This window comes from Myotis brandtii, unplaced genomic scaffold, assembly GCF_000412655.1.
Source record: "Myotis brandtii unplaced genomic scaffold, ASM41265v1 scaffold686, whole genome shotgun sequence".
NCBI classification, from domain to species: Eukaryota; Metazoa; Chordata; class Mammalia; order Chiroptera; family Vespertilionidae; genus Myotis; species Myotis brandtii.
The window spans coordinates 1873030-1896420 of NW_005370683.1; the positions used below are offsets into that span (position 1 = coordinate 1873030).

At 35.5% G+C, this 23391-nt stretch overlaps 1 protein-coding gene across 2 annotated transcripts in view; it reads left to right on the forward strand.

Moving 5' to 3' along the window:
* The window catches only part of CNTN1 (contactin 1), a 279131-nt gene that overhangs the window by 211349 nt on the left and 44391 nt on the right, over positions 1–23391 (forward strand). For both annotated transcript variants that reach the window (XM_005881686.2, XM_005881687.2), the window contains 5 exons: positions 957–1115; positions 9026–9175; positions 17547–17617; positions 20716–20950; positions 22916–23019. In XM_005881686.2, coding sequence (XP_005881748.1) covers positions 957–1115; positions 9026–9175; positions 17547–17617; positions 20716–20950; positions 22916–23019 — 719 coding nt within the window. The remainder of the gene's footprint in view (positions 1–956; positions 1116–9025; positions 9176–17546; positions 17618–20715; positions 20951–22915; positions 23020–23391) is intronic.

Genomic DNA, 23391 nt, shown 5'->3' on the forward strand with positions numbered 1-23391 from the left:
ACTCAACCATTGAGCCACACTGGCCAGGCCATTTAAAAAAAAAACACTAAGGCAAGAATAAGGATGTTGTATACCATCATCATGGCATCTACTACTTTCTGTTATAGCTATTTGCTTGCTGGTTCATTTCACCCCTTTCAAGTCAAAGAGCTACTTGAAACCCCAAAGCTACATCGCATTTATCTTTTCATTTCTACCACCCAGCACAGTTCTCACAGGTTACCGTTAGAGGATACATGAATAATATTGGTACTGAGTTATGAATCATCCATAAAAATCTATTTTAACAATGTTTTATGTTCTGTAGTAATAATTCTTCTTTCCTAAGATGCTACATTATACAATTTGATGTTTTCAGAGCAATTGTTTTCTACATTTTATAAAAGTGGAAATACTAGTATTTCTTTTAATATTATATATATTCCTATTACAAAACCAGTATAAATGTATTACCCAAAATAATACATAACATCATTCCCAGAAATTTCTACTCCAAGGAAAATAAACTACCTATAATATTTAGGGTTATAAAAAAGTACTTGGTTCCATTTTGGGGAAGCAGAATGAAATATTTGACTATTCTCATATTTGGACTGAACTGTGCTATCATCTGTGATTCATGCATGGAGCAACTGTTCATTCATCCTCATTATGCTACAGTCTGTATTAAGTCCCACTGATGCAAATTGGGTTTTATGTTTTAAACAGTATCATATGTATCCTGAATAATAATGATATTTTAAAGTGACAGCATTTATCAAAAAGAGAAAAATGAAATCATTTAGTGAAAACCATAAATACTATCATTATCGCTTCTTATGCTTTATATGTAAAAGGAATTTGGCAACACTGGTTATATCTTTAGGTTAATTGCAAGGAGGACATGTTTGTATTCGAATGTGTGCTTAATTCACTATTTGGGATTCATTGATTCATCACCCAAATTTTCATTCCAGGCCCTCCAGGCCCCCCAGGCGGTCTGCGAATAGAAGACATCAGAGCCACTTCTGTGGCACTTACTTGGAGCCGTGGTTCAGACAATCATAGTCCTATTTCTAAATATACTATCCAGACCAAGACTATTCTTTCAGATGACTGGAAAGATGCAAAGACTGGTGAGTTTTATTTGTCCAATTCTTCTGTAGCATATTTTTAAATGAATACTTTTATAAAAACAAAATCCTGAACATTTTAAGAATTTTATTATCTACCCAGAAATGCCTTTTTATTATTAAGCTTTAAAAAAAATCTCAGTGCTTTGATAGTGTAAAACAACACAAGGAACTTAAACATTTTAAAGTTATTGGAGGAAAAAAGCTGAATGTCTAAATCTGTAACAGGAAAGCAAAGAGAGGCCTCCTGGTTTCTTTTTCATTGGGAAGTCTCTCTCTCTCTCTCTCTCTCTCTCTCTCTCTCTCCCTCCCCCCTCTTTCTCTCAAAAGGAATTTTTTATAGCTTATTATTTATGACCCATTTTTCAATTATGGATGTACTATAGTTCTGAATTATAAAAAAGCCACATTGATCACAAATATTAATTAAAGCATCCAAATCTTACAACTATAACCCTTTCCATTCTAAGAATGATCTTCCCTGGGTTGAATTTTCTCAAAAATTATTTTTCAAGAAGTTTTGGATCTCAACTGTTTTATTTTCTTATATTAAGAGTTCTTAAAAGTTGATCAGGAAAAAATATACAAATGGGTATCTTCCCTTGTCTATTAACTACTACCATTGCCATTTCTCATGACTAGCTTACAATATCACATAGTTTATTTTCTCCTGTAGCATCAATGAAGATAGAGCATCCTTTGAATAAAGTATCCTTTCAATAAAGTATGTTTGTCAGTTTTGACAATATTTTAAAACAACTTGTGGTTGTCAGAAATTCTTTTAGGTACATGAAGAAGATACATAGAAATATGGGCTCAGTTTCACCAATGGGAAGAAAAAAAGACAGAAGTGTTGAATTAAATGTTTCTCTCTTTTAAAAGTTGAGAAAAGAATTAATCCCAATATATTCTAAGCCTGTTCCTATTTTTGCTTTCCTTAACATAATGGAATTTATTTATATTGCTCTCTAAGAGGCTTTAATTTAGATGTACTTTCCTTTGATAATTTCTTCCTATCATGAGAGATGAACCAAATATAAACTTGCAACCTGTTACAAGGGTTTATGATATGTTTTAGTATTGAATGATCCTCCATATATACATAGAAAGTTCAAATGAATTTGAAAGAGATGAAAATTCTTTATTGCACTATGCTTGTGAGCATAGTTCTATATATAAATATATAGTCATTTGCCTCATGATGAAGTTTTGTTCAATGACAGACCTCATATACAATGGTAGACAGGAGAAGCATTTTAAATAGGGTTATTCTTATATTAGTATAGCTACCCTAACTTTCTCACAGTTCCTGTTTTCATATCTTTCCTTATTCTCAACCTCTTTGCATCTTTGAATCTAAAGATATTGTCTTTTGACATCATATAGTTCAATCTTGTTTTTTATCCAGTCTGATAATGTCTGCCTTCTGATTGGATTTTTTAATCCATTAACTTTTAATGTTGTTATCAAAATAGTTTGATTGATACCTGTTTTTCAACTGTTTTACTTATTTTTGTTCCTTTATTCTTTCTTTACTGCTTTCTTTTGCATTAAATGAGTATTTTATAGAGTAATGTTTTAATTTTAATAATATTCATGATAGATAGATAGGTAGATAGATAGTAAATAGATAGATATAGGGATACCCTACATAATAAAAGCCTAATATGCTAAGTGTCCAACCGTTCATTCAACCGTTCGACCAGTCTCTATGACACGCACTGACCATCAGGGGGCAGACACTCTGTCTGGTAGATTAGCTTGCTGCTGGGGTCCAACCAATTGGGACTGGATGAGACGGGTTGGGCACTCCCTGGAGCCCTCCCGTGGTCCCTCCCCAGCCCCAATCGTGTACTGGTGGGGTCCCTAAGCCTGGCCTGCACCCTCTCGAAATCCGGGACCCCTAGGGGAATGTTGGAGAGCCAGTTTTTGACCGATCCCTACAGGCCAGGCCAAGGGACCCCACCGGTGCATGAATCCATGCACCAGGCCTCTAGTATAGATATAGATATCCTCACTGGGCTACTCTAGGGCTTACCAGGTACAACTGAACTTATCAGAATAGACTTCATATTTTCACTAACTCACATTCAGTGAGACATTGAAATGTTAATCCTAGCTAGCGCTATTCTATTTTACCTCTTCTATGTGCTATATATTATTGTTACACATATTGCATATATATTACAAACTTGATAATCTCCTGCTAAAATCTTCACATTCTATAATTTTAATGTCTTTCAAAGCAGCTAAAGAAAAGAAATAAAAGCAAGCATATATTTTTAGAATTTGTTATGTTAACCTTTTTTCCTTTTTATTTACCTTCCTGGTACTCCTCATTGTTTCCTATAAATTTGAGTTTATTTTCTTATTCTAATACAACTTTGTTTTTACCTGCCCCATTAAGTTATTGTCAAATATTTTACATTTCTAAATGCTATAGCCCCACCAACAAAATTTTATTTATTTTTACACAATTTTATTTAACATAATACACACATATGTTTATATACACATACAAAGAAGTATATATTTATCCATATTTGAATATGGATAAATAAAAATATACATTGATAAATAGGTAAATATGGTTTTCTACAATGGCTTTAAAATCAGATAAGAGAAGAATAAAGAAGAAATATGTATTTATTTTATCTTTTATAATTACACAATACCTTTACCAGTGCTCCTTATGCATAGGATTTTTTTTTACAAATTACTCTCTGGGGTCAATTTCTTTCAGCCTGAATAATTTACTTTACTATTTCTTCTAAGGTAGGTCTGCTAACAACCAATTCTCAGTTTTTGCTTATCTGGACATGTCTTTATTTGACCTTCTCTTTTAAAAGAGTTTTACTGGATATAACAGTCTTTGCTGACAGTATGTTTTTCTTTTAGTACTTTAAATATGTCATCTTAGACACTCTTTATCAGGTTGAGGAAGTTCTCTTTTATCCTCAGTTTTTATTTTATTTACTGAAAGTTGTGTCTTTCATTTTATCTTTAAGTGATATTATTTGCATATAAACTCAAAGTTGTTTTTTATTGGAAGCGCTTTAAAAATATTGTGCCTTTATCTTTTTGCGTGCATTGTTTCTGATGAGAAGGTAACTATTGTTCTTAACCTTATATTCCTGCATTTAGTGTGTCCATTTACTTTAACTACTTTCAATATTTCTTTATAGTTGCTTTTAGGCTGTATGGGAATATATTTACCCTGATGAGGTTTATTTGCATCTTGGATCTTTGAGTTGATATCTTCCTTCAACTTTGGACATTTTCAGTCAATTTCTCCCTAGATTCTCTCTCTCTCTCTCTCTCTCCTTGATGTCTAGTGACATGTATGTTACACTTTTTATGTGTTCCACAGATGTGGACACTGTGTGTACATATGTTTTCATGCATATGTTTGTGTTTCTATTAAGATCTGGTTTTTTATTATTGAGATTTTCTATAAAAATTGGCCTCACTCAGAACTGACCAGTAACAAACCTGGAACTTGAGACCCCTTTCCTGATTCACAGTACTTTCCTTTATTGTACAAAGTACTCTCCTCTCTTTCTGACTCAAGGAATAGCAATCAGGTTGAGAGGAATTTGGCTGAAGAGAAGGGACACAAAGTCTCTCTGCTCCTGACTGTTTTTCTCTTGCATTTGGCTTGAGGCATGAATCTGCTTCCAAAGTAAACCTAACTCCCTTCCCAGCCTGAGTGTGGGGTGGTGCTAGGAAAAGAAAATGTACCCAACTGTTCCTACCAGGGCTGAAGGGGTCAGAGAAGAGTGCATGAGGTAGACATCCATTTATAGGGATAATAGGGCTCAGAAGAAAACAAAGAAACAAAAAAAAGTATGCTAGAGGTAAAACATGCATATGTCCTCAAATGATAGCTATGAATGAGCAAATGAGGATGAAGCATAAGAAATATTTTATCCGTGGGCCCTTTATGGATATCACCAGTCTTGATATTCTAGCTGTAATAATTATATGAGCTACCTACCTCAAGATTGGAGCTGAGAATAAGTCAGAGATAAAACAAGATTTAAATCCTATTATCTTGATGTGGTGTGGATCAAAACTCCTGTTCCAATCTGGTTAAAGACAAGCAGGCCAGATAGAAGATCCACTTTAAATTCCAGATACATTATTTAATTGATAGATGTTAGTCATGTGTTTGCTCTTATCCTTACTTCATATATATATATAATTTTATTGGGTGAATATTATAAACATACTAGAGGCCTGGTGCACAAAATTTGTACAGGCTGGGGGGTGGTCTTTAGCCTGGCCTGTGCCCTCTCGCAGTGGAGCCCGTGGGGAGTGGGCCTAAGCCAGCAGTCAGACATCCTTAGCACTGCCGATGATGTGGGAGAGGCTTCCGCCACCACCACTGCACTTCCAGGCATGAGCCTGGCTTCTGGCTGAGAGGCGCTCTCCCTGTGGGAGTGCACTGACCACCAGTGGGCAGCTCCTGTGTTGAGTGTCTGCTCCCTGGTGGTCAGTGTACTTCATAGCGAGTGGTTGAGCAGCATTAGCATACATTAGCATATTACACTTTGGCTGAACAGATGACTGGACACTTAACATATTAGGCTTTTATTATATAGGATACTAAAAACATGTTTGTTTGAGATATTTATACTTTCATAAGTATTGATGTTAATGCATATTAACAAGAATTATTGGCCCTGCCAGCATGGTTCAATGGTTGAGCATCAACCTATGAATCAGGAGGTCTCAGTCTGATTCCCAGGCTGCTGGCTCAATCCCTAGTGTGGGGTGTGCAAAAAGCAGCCAATCAATGATTCTCTCTCATCATTTATGTTTCTATCTCTCTCTTCCTCTCCCTTCCTCACTGAAATAAAATTACATATATATCCTATATAATAAAAGGCTAATATGCAAATTGACTGAACAGTGGAACAACTAGTCGCTATGACACACACTGACCACCAGGGGGGATATTTTCAATGCAGGAGCTGCCCCCTGGTCAGTGCACTCCCATAGGGGGTGCGCTGCTCAGCCAGAAGCCCGCTTACTGCTGGCAAGTGCAGCCATGGTGGCGGGAGCCTCTCCCACCTCCACAGCAGCACTAAGGATGTCCCACTGCAGGCTTAGGCCCACTCCCGCTGGACATCCCTCGAGAGATCCTAGACTACAAGAGGGCACAGGCCAGGCTGAGGCACCTCCCCCTGTTGAGTGCACAAATTTTGTGCACTGGACCTCTAGTGTATATATTAAATAATTATTGTAATTGGTTTTGTTCTAAAAAGAGCAGTGTTCACAACTTTAGAAATCCTCGTTGAGAATATTAATCTTAATTTATAGATATCAAATTATTTTCTAATAATTCAGAGGATACATTCTTCCTAGCTTCCATTCCTGCTCCCCCTCTTGAAAGCGTTATTTGCATCAATGGGTCAAGGATTTCCCACTGAGGTCTATCATCTCATGCTAGTAACTCCGAGGCTTTTTGCTTATTCTTCCTTTCTTCATTGTAGTCATTACTAGTAAAGTCACCAGCCTTACTTCTCACCTGGAATACAAAGGCTACCACAAAATGACCCCAGTTGACTTTTAAAACTTTATCCCTCACCATTTCTCTAAATATTTTCTGTGGTCAAGTATGACTTCCTACTCTTTGAACATATCCCTGAACTTCCATTTTTGGGGGGTGTTTTCATATTGGATTCTCACAAGTGCTCAAATCAGTCTATCAGCTGCAGTCTCCACTGCACATCCATCTGGTTCTTGCTGTTCTGACCCAGCCTACACCTGCCTATACCTGTTGATTGGCCAGTTGCTTGGAAAAATCCCATTGCAACTCCCACCATGAGAACACCATGCCCTTGCCAAGAGAACCCTTTGGAATAGTATCAACATTTCCACTCTCCAAATTACAAAATCTCAAACAGTTCCATCAACTTCTGCCTTTAAACTTCTGCATCAGTTTCCTGTGGCTGCCTTAACAAATAACCACAAACTTGGTGGCTTAAAACAACAGCAACGTACTCTCTCACAGTTCTGGAGGTCAGAAGTCCAAAATCAAAGTGTATGCAGTGCTACTCCCTTTCCAAGGGCTCTAGGGAACAATACATTCCTTGTCGCTTCCAGCTACCAGTGGCTCCAAATGTTCCTTGGCTTGTGGCCACATCACATTGTATCCTCCTCTCCTATATGTTTCCCTCCTCTGTGTTTCTCTTATACTAACAAGGGCACTTGTCATTAGGAGTAGAGCCCATCTAAATAATCCAGGATGATCTTATCCCAAGATCCTTAACTTTATTCCAGTATTAAAAGGCTCCACAAAGACTCCTTTTTCAAGTATGGTCACATTCATGGGTCCTGAACATACTAGTAGTAGACATGTCTTATGGTGGCCACCATCAATTCACCAGAGGCCCTCTCTTTATTGGAGGCTCAAAAGGGTATCTGGAGTGGAAGAGAGGCCACCCTACCCAGTGTCATAGCAACCAGCTCTATTTTTCTCTTTTCTCCATGAAGAGGCCTCTGCAAACCAAAACGTCACCTTCCTTCTTCCAATTACCTAAAAAAGTTCCCTATGTAAATGAACTAAGACAAACAAATTTTGATTTGTATGAGGGGAGGTAGAGGAGATAAAGCAGAATCAAACCAGAGGGGAAGGCAAAGCCAAATTTTTGAATCAGAAAGTCAAAAATATGTGTCAAATATATAGAACAAGTTCATAACAAGAAGAGAATTGATGGCAAAATTAATGTCCAAGAGGCTTAAAACTATGGCAGGATGAGTCATGGGATAGTCTGACTCATACAAAAATTTGTCCACACGTAGAGACTGTACTCTGAAATGCTTAGCACTTATTGTGGAGATGGTACACTATTTTAAAGATGTATGTATTCATGGTCTGCATTGGAGATAAAAATTCCCTAACTAATAAGATAGTGAGTCATAGACAAGCCTAAAAAAACAAATTTCCCACATAAGTGGTGTACAGGTATTTACATGCATATGTATGAGTAGGCAAATTACTAAAAACGCATATGGCAATATTTTAAGAGAGCTTAAAATAATATATAATTCAGCCCAGGTTGTATGTTTTATCATATCTCAAGCGATCTTAGAACATATCTAACCCATAATTTATAATCTTCCCATTAGTATCTGGCATATAGCAGCATGAAGTATAAAAGTACTTGATAAATCTTAATGAATGATGATAACATTTATCATCTCTGCCCCAAATGACTTGTGTATAAATCTAAAAACAACAACTAATCAACATATAGGTGCCCTAGTAATAAATAATTCACTACCTACACTCGACATCAGAGGCAGTCCATAAAATTTTTAACTGCCTCAATTGTACCCTTGCCTCAGAAAACCTTTCTAGATTCTACCTTGATGATACAACTCCTTGCTATTCAAGGTATAGCCTGTGGACTACCAACACCGGCATGCCCTGGGAGGTAGTCAAACCTCCTACCCTAGACTTGGTAAATAGATGACTTATATGCATATTACTTTTTCTAGTTTATTATTTATTAATGATCTCTCCTCTTACTCCCTTGAACTTAATTTTGTCATTCCTTGTTTTTATTTTTCACTTCAACCCAATGAAATATGTGACATTTTCTCAAAATAGTAAAACAGATTATGGAATCTCAAAGGGAAGGGAGGGGTGGGTGGGTGGGAAGAAATCAACCAAAAACTGGTATGCATATATATATATAACCCACGGACACAGACAATAGGGTGGTGAAGGCCTGGGGTGTGTGGGGGAGGGTCAAGGGCAGGCTAGAAGGGGTCCATCGGGGAAAGAAGGGGACGAGTATAATACTTTCAACAATAAACATTTTTTAAATAGTAAAATATAAGTGGGCTATTATAAAGGTGATATTCCTCAAATAATATTCTCTAATGTTCACTTTATTTAGATCCCCCGATTATTGAAGGAAATATGGAAGCGGCAAGAGCAGTGGATTTAATCCCATGGATGGAATATGAGTTTCGTGTGGTAGCAACCAACACATTGGGGATAGGAGAGCCCAGTATACCGTCAAACAAAATTAGAACAGATGGTGCTGGTATGTAGAAGCTTTTGTAAAATTTAGAAGACTTATATATACAACGCCACTTTAATATATAGTTGAATGTATTTGGAAATAAATCATGCTCTGAGGTAAGTGATTCATCTAAACTCTGCGTGTATATATGTATTTGACACAAGTGTGTGTATTTTATATAAAGACCCTCAAAAACAAGAAAGGAAATATGAAGTTTAAGAATATTTTTACATAATAACATAGGGGAAGAGGTAAATTGAAACTACTGCATATGCTACTGGAGACCACTTAAGTGAAATTGGTATTTAGAATATAAACTTTAATATAAATTGTGAATATTAACCAGGCAGACTATTGATGTAAGATGATTTAGAAGGTTCCCAGTTTTGTGTGTCACAGTTTTGTGTGTCTCTCAAACACATTTATAATTGAATGGCCACGTGTATGGATGGTGTGGGCAGGGAGGATAGGGTGAGCTAGGAGTGGAGAGAATGTAGTGAGGACTTCTCAGATCTATACCACTTGGAGAGTCACAGCATCTCTGAGAAATAGCTATAGTGTGTTGTTTGTTTTTAAATGTTAGGAGTCACTCTAACTATGCTCTTTCATCACAGCTCAACCTTGGCTGTTCTTTCAATGTAGGTTCACATTTTTTATGCTAAATACCAACTGCATTTAAGTAGGCTTCAGTACAAGAAGGATTCCACTCTATTTTCTTTTCCCCTGCATTACTAGGCAAAAATATTGTTCTGATTCTAATAATAGCTATTTTTCTATTATTCCCTGTCTCTGAAAAAGAAAATATTTTGTAGGCTCTCTGAGTTTGCTTATTTTTACTATGCCTTGCCAACATTTTATTTTCAGTGTTTTATTTGGGAGATTTTAAATGGATGACAGAGTACCATTAGATTTCTTCTTTGATATCTTAATATCACTTATACACATTTCTGGCTACCTCATTCCTTGACCTAACTTCTAAGTAGAATTAGTCTGTAGTTTTTAAAACCAAATTAGTCACAGGATGTCCATTGATCTCTTAAAGTTTCATGTAACTTACCAGATAAAAAATGATGATGCTGTAATAAAGGAAGAAAACACTAGCATACTGATCTGCACTATTTTCACTCTTAAAAATGCATCCATTTATATGAGATGTTATTAGACTTCTAGCCCAAGCTTAGATTTAATCCTCAATTGTGAAACTAAATATAACTTAAATACTACTTTTTGTTGTTTTAAAATAAACATGGTTGTTCCCTTTTCTCTACCTCACAGAAATCTCTTTAGGATATAGAGGTAATATAAGGTGATGTTTTATAGAACACGGATACCACATAGCCAGGATACTTGTGTTTGGTTTTTAGAGCTTCCTATGTTTGTAATAGAGGCTTCTGTTGTGATGGACTGAACACAGTTGCACTTTCTGAAAAAAAAAAATGAACAGAAACTGGGACATGATCTGACTAGAGGTTTTAACCATATAATTTCATGTCAAGAGATAATGCACTTAATTTGATTTAACAAGTATTCATTTCAAAATAAAACAGAAAAAAATCAAGCAATTAAGTTGGTCTAAGTAAATTTGTTTCATTTAAAAAATTATAACATATTTGCTTCAAATATACACATTTGAAAAATCTCATTGAGCTTGATTTTTTCCTGTGATCTCTTTACTAATTTAATATAAACTACATTTCGTCTGAACACGTTTCTGAAGTACAAAACTGTCCATGGAAAGACGAAATCCTGTCATTTGTGACAACATGGGTGAATCTTGAGACTATCATGCTGAATGAAACAAGTGAGGCAGAAAAAGTCAATAACCATATGATTTCACACATATGTGGAAAATAAAACTGAAAGCAAGAAACGAACAAACAAGTAAAACAAATAAAAACTCATACACAGACAACAGTATAGTGGTTTCCAGAGGGGAGGGATAAACTATAATAATAAAAGCATAATATGCTAATTAGACCAGACAGCCGAACTACCTTCCAGACATCATTCCAGACGTCCTTCTGGACGAAGCTGCGGTGGCAGGGGCCAAGGCAGAGGCCGTTAGGGGAGATCAGGTAGGCAGGCGAGCAGTTAGGGGCAATCAGGCAGGCAGGCAAGCAGTTAGGGGCAATCAGGCAGGCAGGCAGAGTGGTTAGGGGCGATCAGGCAGGCAGGTAGGCAAGCAGTTAGGAGCCAGTGGTTCTGGATTGTGAGAGGGTGCAGGCCAGGCTGAGGCCCCCCCACCCCCCGCTCCTATGCACAAATTTCGTGTACCAGGCCTCTAGTATAAAATAAAAGAGGCCTAATATATGGTGACAGAAGAAGATTTTCCTTTGGGTGGTGGGCACACAATACAATATACAGATCATGTATCAGAAATGTATACCTGAAACCAATATGATCCTATTAACCAATGTCACCCCAATAAATTTAATTAAAAAATAATAAAAAATAAAGAACATGTAATAAAAGCATTAAGTACTGTCTAGTGCATAATATTTACTTAATAAAATTTATTTATTATGCTGTTAGTGCTCCTTCTAAACTTTTACATGCTTATAAAAATATTATCTACTCTGTAATTGATCACCTTGTGCAATATATTTCCATTTTTATAAGCATAATAGAAGATCATCTAATTTCATTTAATTTCTTATCACCTTAAGGGAATCATTTTGTCTATTTAATATAATAACATTTAACCAACTTTCTCTTTACTTATTTTACTTTCATCCTGCTTTCAAAAGATTAAATATGCATAAAATTGGACCCTTACATTTTTCATCCTTGCAAGAAAACAAAAATACTTCCTAAAACAGGGGGATGTCTGTCTTGTCATGTACCATTATAGTAATCCTCCAGCAGATGCAAGCAGATGTTATGTGGAATAAAGCCTGGTTCCCACTTGATGGAAAGGTCGCTCCTGCCTCATTATGCTGATTGAAAGACGTGGCATTATCTAATGCAGCACATGTCCTTATCTGTCCAATTACTTAATGTTCAGATCACAGTGCACAGTTGGGTATATTCTTTGGATTCAGACAAGTGCACTATAAAATAGATGGCTCCCAAATGAAGAATTAGAAGATGCGTTTGTAATTCATTATAACCCATTTATTTTTGACTGTACGAAAGAGATAACAAAAGCTCCCTTCAAAGTAATGTGTCATTGCAAGATGTGTCCTCATAGCTAATAGATCTGCTGGTGCAGTTGGTGAGTTGATATTCTAAAACAGTGCATTCAGGTGTGGTTGACAGCTTTGCATTTATTTACCAGATCAACCCCAGAAGGAAAAAAGCAAAAACCCTAATACCAGAATCAACACTTTCATACTATATACAGAGCTTTAATTTCACATTTAATGAAGCTATTATGTTATTTAATTTAATTTAATTTTTTTTTTAGTTTTTTAAGATATGTTTTGCCTTAGCTGGTTTGGCTCAGCCTGTGGACTGAAGGGTCCCAGATTCAATTCCAGTCAAGGGCACATGGCCAGGTTGTGGGCTCCATCCCCAGTGTGGGGCGTGCCGGAGGCAGCCAAGCAATAATTCTCTCTCATCATTGATGTTTCCCTCTCTCTTCTTTCCTCCCTTCCTCTCTGCAATAAATAAAGATATATTTTTTTAAAAAAGATATGCTTGATAAAGGAGGGGAATGGTGATAAGAATATATTTTTTAGTTAGAAAGGTATATGTTAAAGTTAGTTACTGTCATCTATAGCACAAAAGGCCTGTGGTCATGAAGCCCTAATGGCATCACTACCAAATGAGCAAAGGCTCTTGTAGCAGGCGGGATGAGGCGTGAGATACTTGCAGGGGAGAACTATGGTGGAGAGTGGGGCGGGAGCTACCAGCAGAGATGGGCGGGCAGCCAAATGAGGCAAGCAGAAGCGAGCTATTCGCTAACTATTTCGTACATGCTGGGTCTCTAGTTAATAATAAAATAGATTAAAAGAAGCAGTTCAGCCCAGCCAGCAATGCTCAGTGGTTGAGTGTCGACCTATGAATCAGGAGGTCACAGTTTGATTCCCCATCAGGGCACATACCCAGGTTGTGGGCTCGATCCTCAGTAGGGGGCGTGCAGGAGGCAGCGTATCGATGATTCTCTCTCATCACTGATGTTTCTATCTCTCTCCCTCTCCAATCCTCTCTGAATATATACATATAAACATATATATTTTATATGTTTAAAAAGAAGGACTTTAAACCCATGTTTTCCAAGAGTCAACTGTACTTATTCCAAAGTGTTGATCTAAGTATCCAATTAGGTGTGGTGTGCAAAAATCATTTCTAAGTTCTAAATGAGTCTTTTATTAAACTGGGCTTCATTCACTGCGGAAACATATGAATGAGGGATTTTTGTTAGATTGAATTTAAATTAGTTGTAAATATTTAATTTATTCTAAAAGCTTCTTCAAGACTAGAATCAGATTTTACTCCTTATCTTTTGTGCTTAACACAGCACAGTGTTTATAACTGGTGCTCAAAATTATGTGTAGAAGAAAAAAGAATGTAAACTGTAATTTAAATAAATTAATATGTTGTAAAAAGAGATGTGAAATAAATTTTAAAAAAAAATCTGTTTGAGAATGAAGACTAGATAAACAAACAAACTTAAAATTTCAGCCTGATAAGTTCCTAAGACATTCATATTATTGCAAACTATCTTGGCCTGTATATTTTTTTACCTACTATGGAAAAGAACTGATGTTAACAGGATGGACACATTTGGTGTGTTAACAATGTGTTCCACCATCAGACCAGGAGATCATAAGAATTAAAAAAGAGTTGTTCTCATTTAAATATACAAATATTACATAGTTCATTTGACTATTAATACCTCTTCAAAAATAATATATATTTAAGGACAGAAAAAAGCAGATGTAAGACTTTACTCCCCTTGGTTTTCTAGACTCTAGAGCATTATTTAGCTGACAATTCTGAGTCTCTTTAAAAAAAATTAAAGGTTACTTGAACTCAAACACTGCCATACCACTACAGTCTGATAACCAAGAAGGCTACTAAATGGCTAATGGGCAGGTGGTGTACACTGTGTGTTTACACTGGATAAAGGGAGGATTAACGTCCTAGCAGGACAACAAGAGGTTCTATCTCAATACACACTACTCACACTAAACAAGAGTTTTAAACAGAGCAAAATTTAAAACTTACAAATTGTAAAAAACAAAATAAAAAAACTTACAAATAGTTTATTTCTGGAATTTTCCACGTAATATTTTAGCACTGCAAATGCCCATCGGCAGCTAAAACTGAGTAAAGTGAATAGATAATAGATAAAGTGAATAGACTATTGTACTTATATTCAAATTATTTAAGCATTCAAATCTAACAGTAAAATTGGCAGCATTAGTTTCTTTCCACGGGAAAAAAAAAAGAAGAAAACCAGCCAGGGCATTGGCTTGATTTTCTTTTAAGATATATTTTAGACGTATGACTGAAATATAGCAGCACTCTTACAAACAGCGTTAGGGGATCACTGTTAGACTGAAATCATGGCAAAAGGACAAGTTAAAAAACATCACTATTTTTAACCTTTCACAGTAAAATTATAAATATTGTTTATTCATGATTAATTCAGTAATTCTGTATTTTTCTTAAATATTTGTTTAAATTTTTTAATGATTTATTGTTAAGAGAATGTCTAGTTTTTTCACTGCTAAATATCCTGAAGCCCAAAGTTAAATAAGCTTCTTTGTGCTTCTGATGATTTACTTCCCTGAAAGGAATCCCTACTTGGCCAAGACCTCCTGGTCCTGCAGGGCCGGAAGCTAATGTGGAGCACGGAGCTGCTCTCTTCTCGGATTCATGTCAGATGTGTAGGCTATGTGTCAGTTCCACCTGTGGAACACTGTCCCTTAGCAGCTAAGACTCCAACTGCACATTCAAAGCTAAACGGAGGAAACTGTCAATAATTTATCCGAGACAGATATAAAAACACTTTATTAAGACATATAGTTACTTTTATTTCTGTGCTTTTGGTTGTCTTACTTAAGCATCCTGAGTTCCATGGGTAACTTTTGAAGAGAAAATCAATCTTGAGTAAGTTATTCGAAGGATGTTAAAAAGAGCTTAAGATAAACATTTTAAAATGGAAAAAGAAATATTCAATATAATGTAAATATACTCCATTATTTAGCTCTGTTCTAAATAAAAAGGTTAATATTAGTTATAATAGAAAGTATTGCAATGAAATGACTTGGAAAATAAGACTTGTCCTGATGAAGGCAATATTGAATTAAATAAATTGCAGTATAATAAGTTACTCTTGAGGGTTATTTTTGAGAGTATTTGCCTGTGACCATTATACTTGTATGTATAGTTAAACACAAAATTTGATTTATTCATTAAATACAACACAGCGTGTTCTTTGTTTATAGCATAGAGAGCTTTAACTTCAGAATATGAGTTATGGAGTTCAGAGCGTTTCTAGAAGTTTAATATCCCAGCCTTCAATCTGAGTTTTATCTAAAGTGCTACAGGGAAATTATCTTTTAACATCTGTAAATTTAATTTCATTTCTACCACTCATATGGTGACAGTTAAGTATTAAAATCTCTCCAACTTCAGATAAATTTCTCCATCAGAAAAGGAAATCATGATATAGTTTTACAAGTCTAAGGAAAAACATGCATTTTGTGTATGAACAATTAATGTATATACTTCACCAGGGAATTTATGTGGCTAATATTAGAACTTTTGAAGTATCTATCTTTGAATCACAATTATTTGTTAGGGTTTGCAATTGGGTAAATGAACAGCTTGCTTTGAGTACTCTGAGGAAGTGTGACTATTTCCTATATGGGAGGCATTTGGAGACTCAAAAGAGAACTGATGTTTCATTTTTTTTAATGTTAACAAATCTGGGAATGATATCTCAGATTGGAGCCAGCCCATATGTGCAGGAAAATGTATGTCCCCTGTAGAAACACAGACATCATCGATGTAGCTGGGTAGCTGGTCTCCAAGTACCTCAAGTGCAGGAACAACTATGCTTAATGTCTATACAACTCCAATTAGATGCAAATCCAATGAAATACAGCTTACAGTGAAATGCAGTATACAAACCCAGTAAAATGCAGCACCTACCCTGAAGGACTTTTAAGGAGAAAGTTGTTGGAGAAAAAACAAAGAAGAGGCCATTGGACTTGCAGTTATAAGCAATTTTGTGATTTGGGGGGAGAGCAATTTCAGAAATATGACATGGAAAACAGGTTGTGGGTTGTTAAAACATGATTACAGAGTAAAAAATAAAAAACAATAATCTATTCATTCTTATTTTCTGTTTAGCGATGGTTTGGAGACTAAGTATAAAACAGTATTACAATACGACTTTTAAGGATGAAGAGACTGCAAAGAGTAAAGTAGGGAGACTGAAAACTGAAGTGTTGATAGAAGAAGATGGGATTGGGGAGAGTTGGGGTCACTGATGGGGAAACGTTCCAGAAGAGCTATAGGAATTGGAAGTGGGAGCACAAGGAATGATATTAGATTTCTAGTATTTCCAGATATTTTGGGGAACATTATCCTATGTTAGTGCATATGCACCATTTCTTAACAGTTATTTGTAGATTGAAGTATAAAACTAACACACCAGTTAGTTGTTAAGTAGTCCAAGAGCTCTGAAATATTTTCCAACAAAGTACATCTAATCTTTCAAAATCATATTAAATGAAAGGACACAGAAAAAATTTTTTAAATGAAGATGGGGAAGGCAAATTTACTTTGTTATCCTTTCCTGCAGAAAGCTGGCACTTTTGTATGGCACTGAATCAGTTGTTATCAGGGCATAAAATAGGTTATTACAGCTACAGTGAGGCATCTATATATATAAAAGCCTAAGCGACCGTTATGACCTGTCGACCCGGTCACTATGATGTGCACTGACCACCAGGGGGAAGATGCTCAACGCAGGAACTGCCCCCTGGTGGTCAGTGCGCTCCCACAGCAGGGGCGCCACTCAGCTCTCCAATGGGCACCAGACGCTGGGCTCACGGCTGGCGAGTGCAGCTGCAGCAGCATGAGCCTCTCCCCAGCATGAGTGGGAGCAATGCAATGCCCAGTCCGGGCTCAGGCTCTTCCCCAGCTGCCTGCCACTTGGCGTGGGCCTGCAGGGATCAGGCCTAAACCAGCAGTCCAACATCCCCCAAGGGATCCCAGATTTTGAGAGAGTGCAAGCCAGGCTGAGGAGCCCCACCAGTGCACGAATCTGTGCACTGGGCCTCTAGTTGTTATTATAATTGAGTGGATCTCATGTGTAGTTTGTCTTTCCCAGTGAAAGAAAAAATGTACAGTTTCTGTAGTGAATAAGAACTCTAACATCAGAAGAACATTCCATAGCCTCTATATTTTGTGGTTTGCTTGTTTGTTTCAGCACCTAATGTGGCTCCTTCAGATGTAGGAGGTGGAGGAGGAAGCAACAGAGAGCTGACCATCACATGGGCGGTGAGTCTTCACAAGTTGTACTTATTACAGGCTGCTTTACCTGGACTTAGTCTCAAACCCATTTTGTTTCCTAAAATAAATTGAAATAAAAGACAATGCCCAAAGCACAAGCAAAGTAAATTACTAAAATATCATTTTCTTAAATATATGTGAGATCTTACCTGGCTTACTATGGCTTAGTGTGCAGAAATAGATTCTTGATGCTGAGGGAACTGTTGGCCAAAACATTAAACCAACTTTCAACTATCTGATTCCAGACTTTTTTTTTAACTCATTGTTACCTGGTAACCCAACTGTAAATTATAACAGTTTCCCTGGATTTTCAAAACTCCAAAGATTTGGTTAAAAAGCTTTTATTTTTTTAATTGGAGTTTGTTTCCCACTTGAGATATACTTTGATCATTAAGTGAAATCAATCATGATAGATCAGTCTCAGAAGTCTCCCAAGTGTGTTTTATTGAGGTATCAAAAACGCTGTATTGAATTTTTATAACCCAAAGGGAAGTTCCACATCAGAGATGATAATGTCTGAAAAACAATGCATCTTGGCTGGAATTTTGAAGTGAGAGAGATGCTGGGGGTGGGGAAGCATCACCTTGTCTGACATAGACATCTGACGTGTATCCACCTACCATATTTTATCTAGCTCCGTGTGTTCATTAAATATTTTCAAGATTTAATCACTGCAGATAGTAAAATAATACAACCTAAGCTCTAAAGAATTTCAAAAACCACATGAAAAATGGCAGGTATTATTCTTTCCATCAATCAAATTGATTTATATAAAAGTAGATATTTAGCAAAAATTGACTTTACTCTTTGCTATGTAGTCAGATTTTATACTTGGCACTTAAATCACATTTTTTAGTAAGATTTAGAAAAAAAAATGCCTTTTGCTTGTCCAAATCTCAAATTATTTATAAGTAAATTTTAGTGTCCATGTAACATACAAAAGTGCAGAAAATTTTTAAAAAATTAAGAACATCTTACTTTTTTTTATAAGGCTTGATGTTCTTGGATATCAGCTTTAGGATAAGATGGGGATTTTGTAAAAAAAAAAAATCAGAATTAGAAATCCTATTCTAAAAATTTGAAATAAAGTTTCTGGGAATAAGGCCTGAAAATAATTATTTTTTTAAATATGTTTTTATTGATTTTAGAGAGAGGGACACAGAGATAGAAACATTGAAGAGAGAGAAATATCAATTGGCTGCCTCCTGCAACACCCTACTGAGGATCGAGCCTGAAATCCAGGCATGTGTCCTGACTAGTGACCTCTTGATTCATGGGTCAATGCTCAAACACTGAGCCACACTGGCTGGAATTTTTGAAAGCTCTGTAGGCGATCTGCTATACTTTTAATTACATAAACTATGTAGAGAACTAGCAATAAAAAATTTAAACTATTATGGTAATGTTAGGCTATACCTGATATACTCTAATAATCTAAAATCACATTTTGTATATCCTTGGGGTCATGTTTCAGGATGTCTATAGGTAACTCCTGAGCAACATGGCTTTGAACTGCCCAAGTCCACTGGTATGCCCAGTTTTTCAATAAATACAGTGAATGTATTTTTTCTTCCTTATGATTTTCTTAATAACATTTCTCTAGCTCATTTTTTTAAAGAATACAATATAAAATATTCAAAAATATGTATGAATCAATAGTTTGTTATTGGTAAGATTTCCAGTCAACAGTGGTTATTCGTAGTTAAGATTTTGGGGAGTCAAAAGTTACATGCATATATTTTACTGAACCAGGGAGATAGCACCTCTGGCCCCCATGTTGTTCAAGGGTCAACTGTATACTGTACAGGCAGGTACAACTTCTTCTACCTTTGAACTTTTTACATTTTTATGTATTCATGTTACACATAGGTATATTCAAGCAGCTATGTTACATTTAATTCAAGAATTTTCCTTGAGACATTTGAAGTTGGATTTTCTGATTTAAAAAATTATAAATATGCAATTTCCACATTTCCCTTATTGGCTAAAGATGACTAAATTATTAGTATTCTCTAGAATTAGCAATAAGCCAGTGTTTACAAATAATGAACTGGCAGGGTTAACACAGACTTCTTTATTGGGCAATTGAAGAAACTCTGAGAGAATAATGCAAAACAGAACACTTACTTCAGCACTGGAGTCATACAGTCCCAAAGCCAGCCTCCTACCGATGAGTGCAATGTTAGCCCTTCCTCCTTTTGCCTTCTGTCTGTTTTTCCTCTGGCCAGTTTCTATTGTTTGATTACAAGACAGATATTCCAGAGTTCCATTACTGTCTTTCAACTCTAAAGTTAATTTATTCATTCATTGAATAGATACTACTTGAGGTTTAGATCTAGGTACAATGGATAGAGAGGTAATCAAGCTGATAAAAGCTTTGTCCTCTTAAAAGTAGATAATAAGTAAAATACATGGAGTATATCAAGATAGAGTTAAAGAGAAAAAAATAAAGCAGAGAAGTGAGATATGGAGTATTATAGAAAGAGCGTGGAAATGGCCAATCCTCTGGCCAGGGAAAACAAGTAAGTGAATTTTACCTCAAGAAAGTAAGGGAGGAGATCTTCTGACATATGCAAGAGCATCCTAGGTACAAGGTAGAACAGCCGTGGGCAAACTACGGCCCGCGGGCTGGATCCAGCCCGTTTGAAATGAATAAAACTAAAAAAAAAAAAAAGACCGTACCCTTTTATGTAATGATGTTTACTTTGAATTTATATTAGTTCACACAAACACTCCATCCATGCTTTTGTTCCGGCCCTCCGGTCCAGTTTAAGAACCCATTGTGGCCCTCGAGTCAAAAAGTTTGCCCACCCCTGAATTAGAAGGAACTAAAAGTACAAAGGCCCAGAGTGGGACACCTCCCCCCTCAAGGAATGTTCCAAGAATTGCAGACTTGGAAAGTGAAGTCATCAGATGTTTTAGCCTAGAATTTTCAGGCAGCCCTAATTTATAAACTAAGAATATTTTTTTTTTTACAAAAAGCATGCTACCATGTGTATCATTATTATTCTTATTATTGGTATAGGATTTTTTCCTTTTGTTAAATGTATTGCTTAAACCTATTTAATATTTCAAATTCTATTTAGCCTTTGTCAAGAGAATACCACTATGGCAACAATTTCGGTTACGTAGTGGCATTTAAGCCATTTGATGGGGAAGAATGGAAAAAAGTTACGGTTACTAATCCAGATATTGGACGATATGTCCATAAAGATGAGACCATGCGGCCTTTCACTGCATTTCAAGTCAAAGTCAAGGCCTTCAACAATAAAGGAGATGGACCATACAGCCTCATAGCCGTCATTAATTCAGCGCAAGACGGTAGGTAAAAATAAGATCTTACTAACTCGACAAGGAGAGGGGGAGGAACCTAGTTCTCTGGTAGGCATTTCATTTGCTGTCTTTTGGACCTTACTTATTAGGAGATCTTTTATGACACTATACATGTAGTGAATGAGTATTATTTTGAGCCAAATTAAAATGTGAATCTCTCCACATCAATGACAAGAAAGTTGCAAAATCTTTTTTCATTTTTTTATCATGTTTATGGTAGTTAGGATATCTCCATGAAAATAGCTGGCTTAGACCCCTGTTCCTGGCCCTCTGATAATAATTTTACAATCAGAAATTCTCCATACTTGATTGGAAATTTAGTATGTCTATGCATTCATGAGATTTCCTATTTAGAAATTCCTTAACATTTTTTGGTGAAAATTTCACCTTTTAAACAAATTTGTATAATTGCAACATTTATATAAGTTTTTGTTATTACAGTAGAGTGCTAGAATTTTATTAAAGGGAACCTATGCATAATTCTATGCTAAAGAAGTCAGAACGCCAGTTGAAATTTTTTTCTTGAAATGATAAAAAATTTAGAAGTCTACTTAGGGATAAAAATACAAATACTGGCTCTAATTGATATGTATTGAAATCATCTCATGATTTTTACTTCCAATACAAACATGTAAGGCAATCATATATGTATGTATGTGTGTCTGTATAAACACACGTACTTCTTTCAGTTAGTTAACTAAATACATAGAAAGAACAAAAAGCAGAAATTATTTAACTATATTTATAATCAATTCAGGACTTCTTAGTCCTGAGTAAGAACTTATATTCTCTAGATTTGTTCTGACTCAGCAGAAATATAATGGCACAATGTTAATAGTTTAAACAGCATGAGTACATCTCACAGAGAAAAAAGAAGTAGAAAGCATTTTTACAAGTTATGTTCCCACCCAACATCAATTTTTTATTACTTTATTTGATGTTAAAGTAATCGGGCAAAAACCCATTCTTGTCATCTCTTTAGTCATGGCTATGTGTATAAAATATATTTCTCTCCTAAATGTTTCACGAGTCTCATAAAACCTGCATGCGTCGAAACTTGTACGTGTTCATCGTTTTATTGTTTTTTACTACTAAGAAAGTAATCACAGTACTACATATTTATCTTGGTTTGGATAGTTAACAGTGTTCTTATGCAGGACATTTTTGACATAAAAGAGGATTATGCTTTGTTAATAAAAGACAATAAAAATTGATCACTTCTGCTTAAAGTTTTCCTTAGTTTCTTTGTGTACGTTTCATAAGGGTTGTCAATTACTTTTTTCCTCTTTACTGAACAGAGGCTGATTTGATACATATTTGACTTGATGCCCAGATAAAAGATTAGGCTTATAAAAGTTTCCCTGAGCCCATGAAGCAATGGATGTCACAACTTGTTGAAAGGATCTAAAAAATAAAATAGCTGAAACATAAGAGAGAAAGAGGGCAGTATTGCTGTGTGTCTTTAGCTCATATAAATAGAAAGTATGAGAAAGCTGAAAATTAATTATAATGAACATCAAATTTCCTGTTTTTGATCATGTAGAGTTAATAAGCTAAATATAATGAATTTTAATTTGCACCCACAGGCTTTCTTAAGCAGGTTACTTGGAAAAAATTTTAAAAAAATAGTGTTGTTCTTGCTCACAGATATCAGAGAAATCCATGAAGCTTTTATTTTATAAAAGTGTCTGTGCATGTGTATATGTATGTGTATATGTATGTGTATATGTATGTCTACATTCACATTTGTATATATGAATATCTGTGTGCATGTGTCACCGATGACCATAAAATAAACATTAGAAAAATAGAGAAAGAGGTAAAGAAATTATTGGAACTATTTTATTTTGGAAATATTAAACCTATTTAAAATATTAAAATGCATATGGTGCTATATGAACTTTATAATATAGACATCTTTTATATGAATATAATGTTTTCATCAAATTTCAGCTCCCAGTGAAGCCCCAACAGGAGTAGGCGTAAAAGTCCTATCATCTTCTGAGATATCTGTTCATTGGGAGCATGTTGTAGATAAAATAGTGGAAAGCTATCAGGTGAGTTCCATTTTTATCAAGCTAAATGAATATATCAACGTTTCATCTTTCAATGTTTTGTGTCCCATTGATGTACATGGCAACTACTACTATACTTCTTGTGTTTAATATGTTGGGCATTTATAAACTAATTGCTAGTAGTAAAGCAGAGGTTCCTATCTAGGAGAGATGTAGAGTCCTACGTGTTGACAAACAATTAGCCAAAATAAAATCTAAAATAATAGCACCCATGGTTAAGGCAAACATTCTCATAAAAGCAAATTTTAAGTATTTTGGAAAACATTTTGGTAATTTATAAAAGCATCCTTAAATTCTTCATCCTATTTGGCTCAGTAGTTTTACTTCCAAAGGAAAGAATTATAAAATACCCAC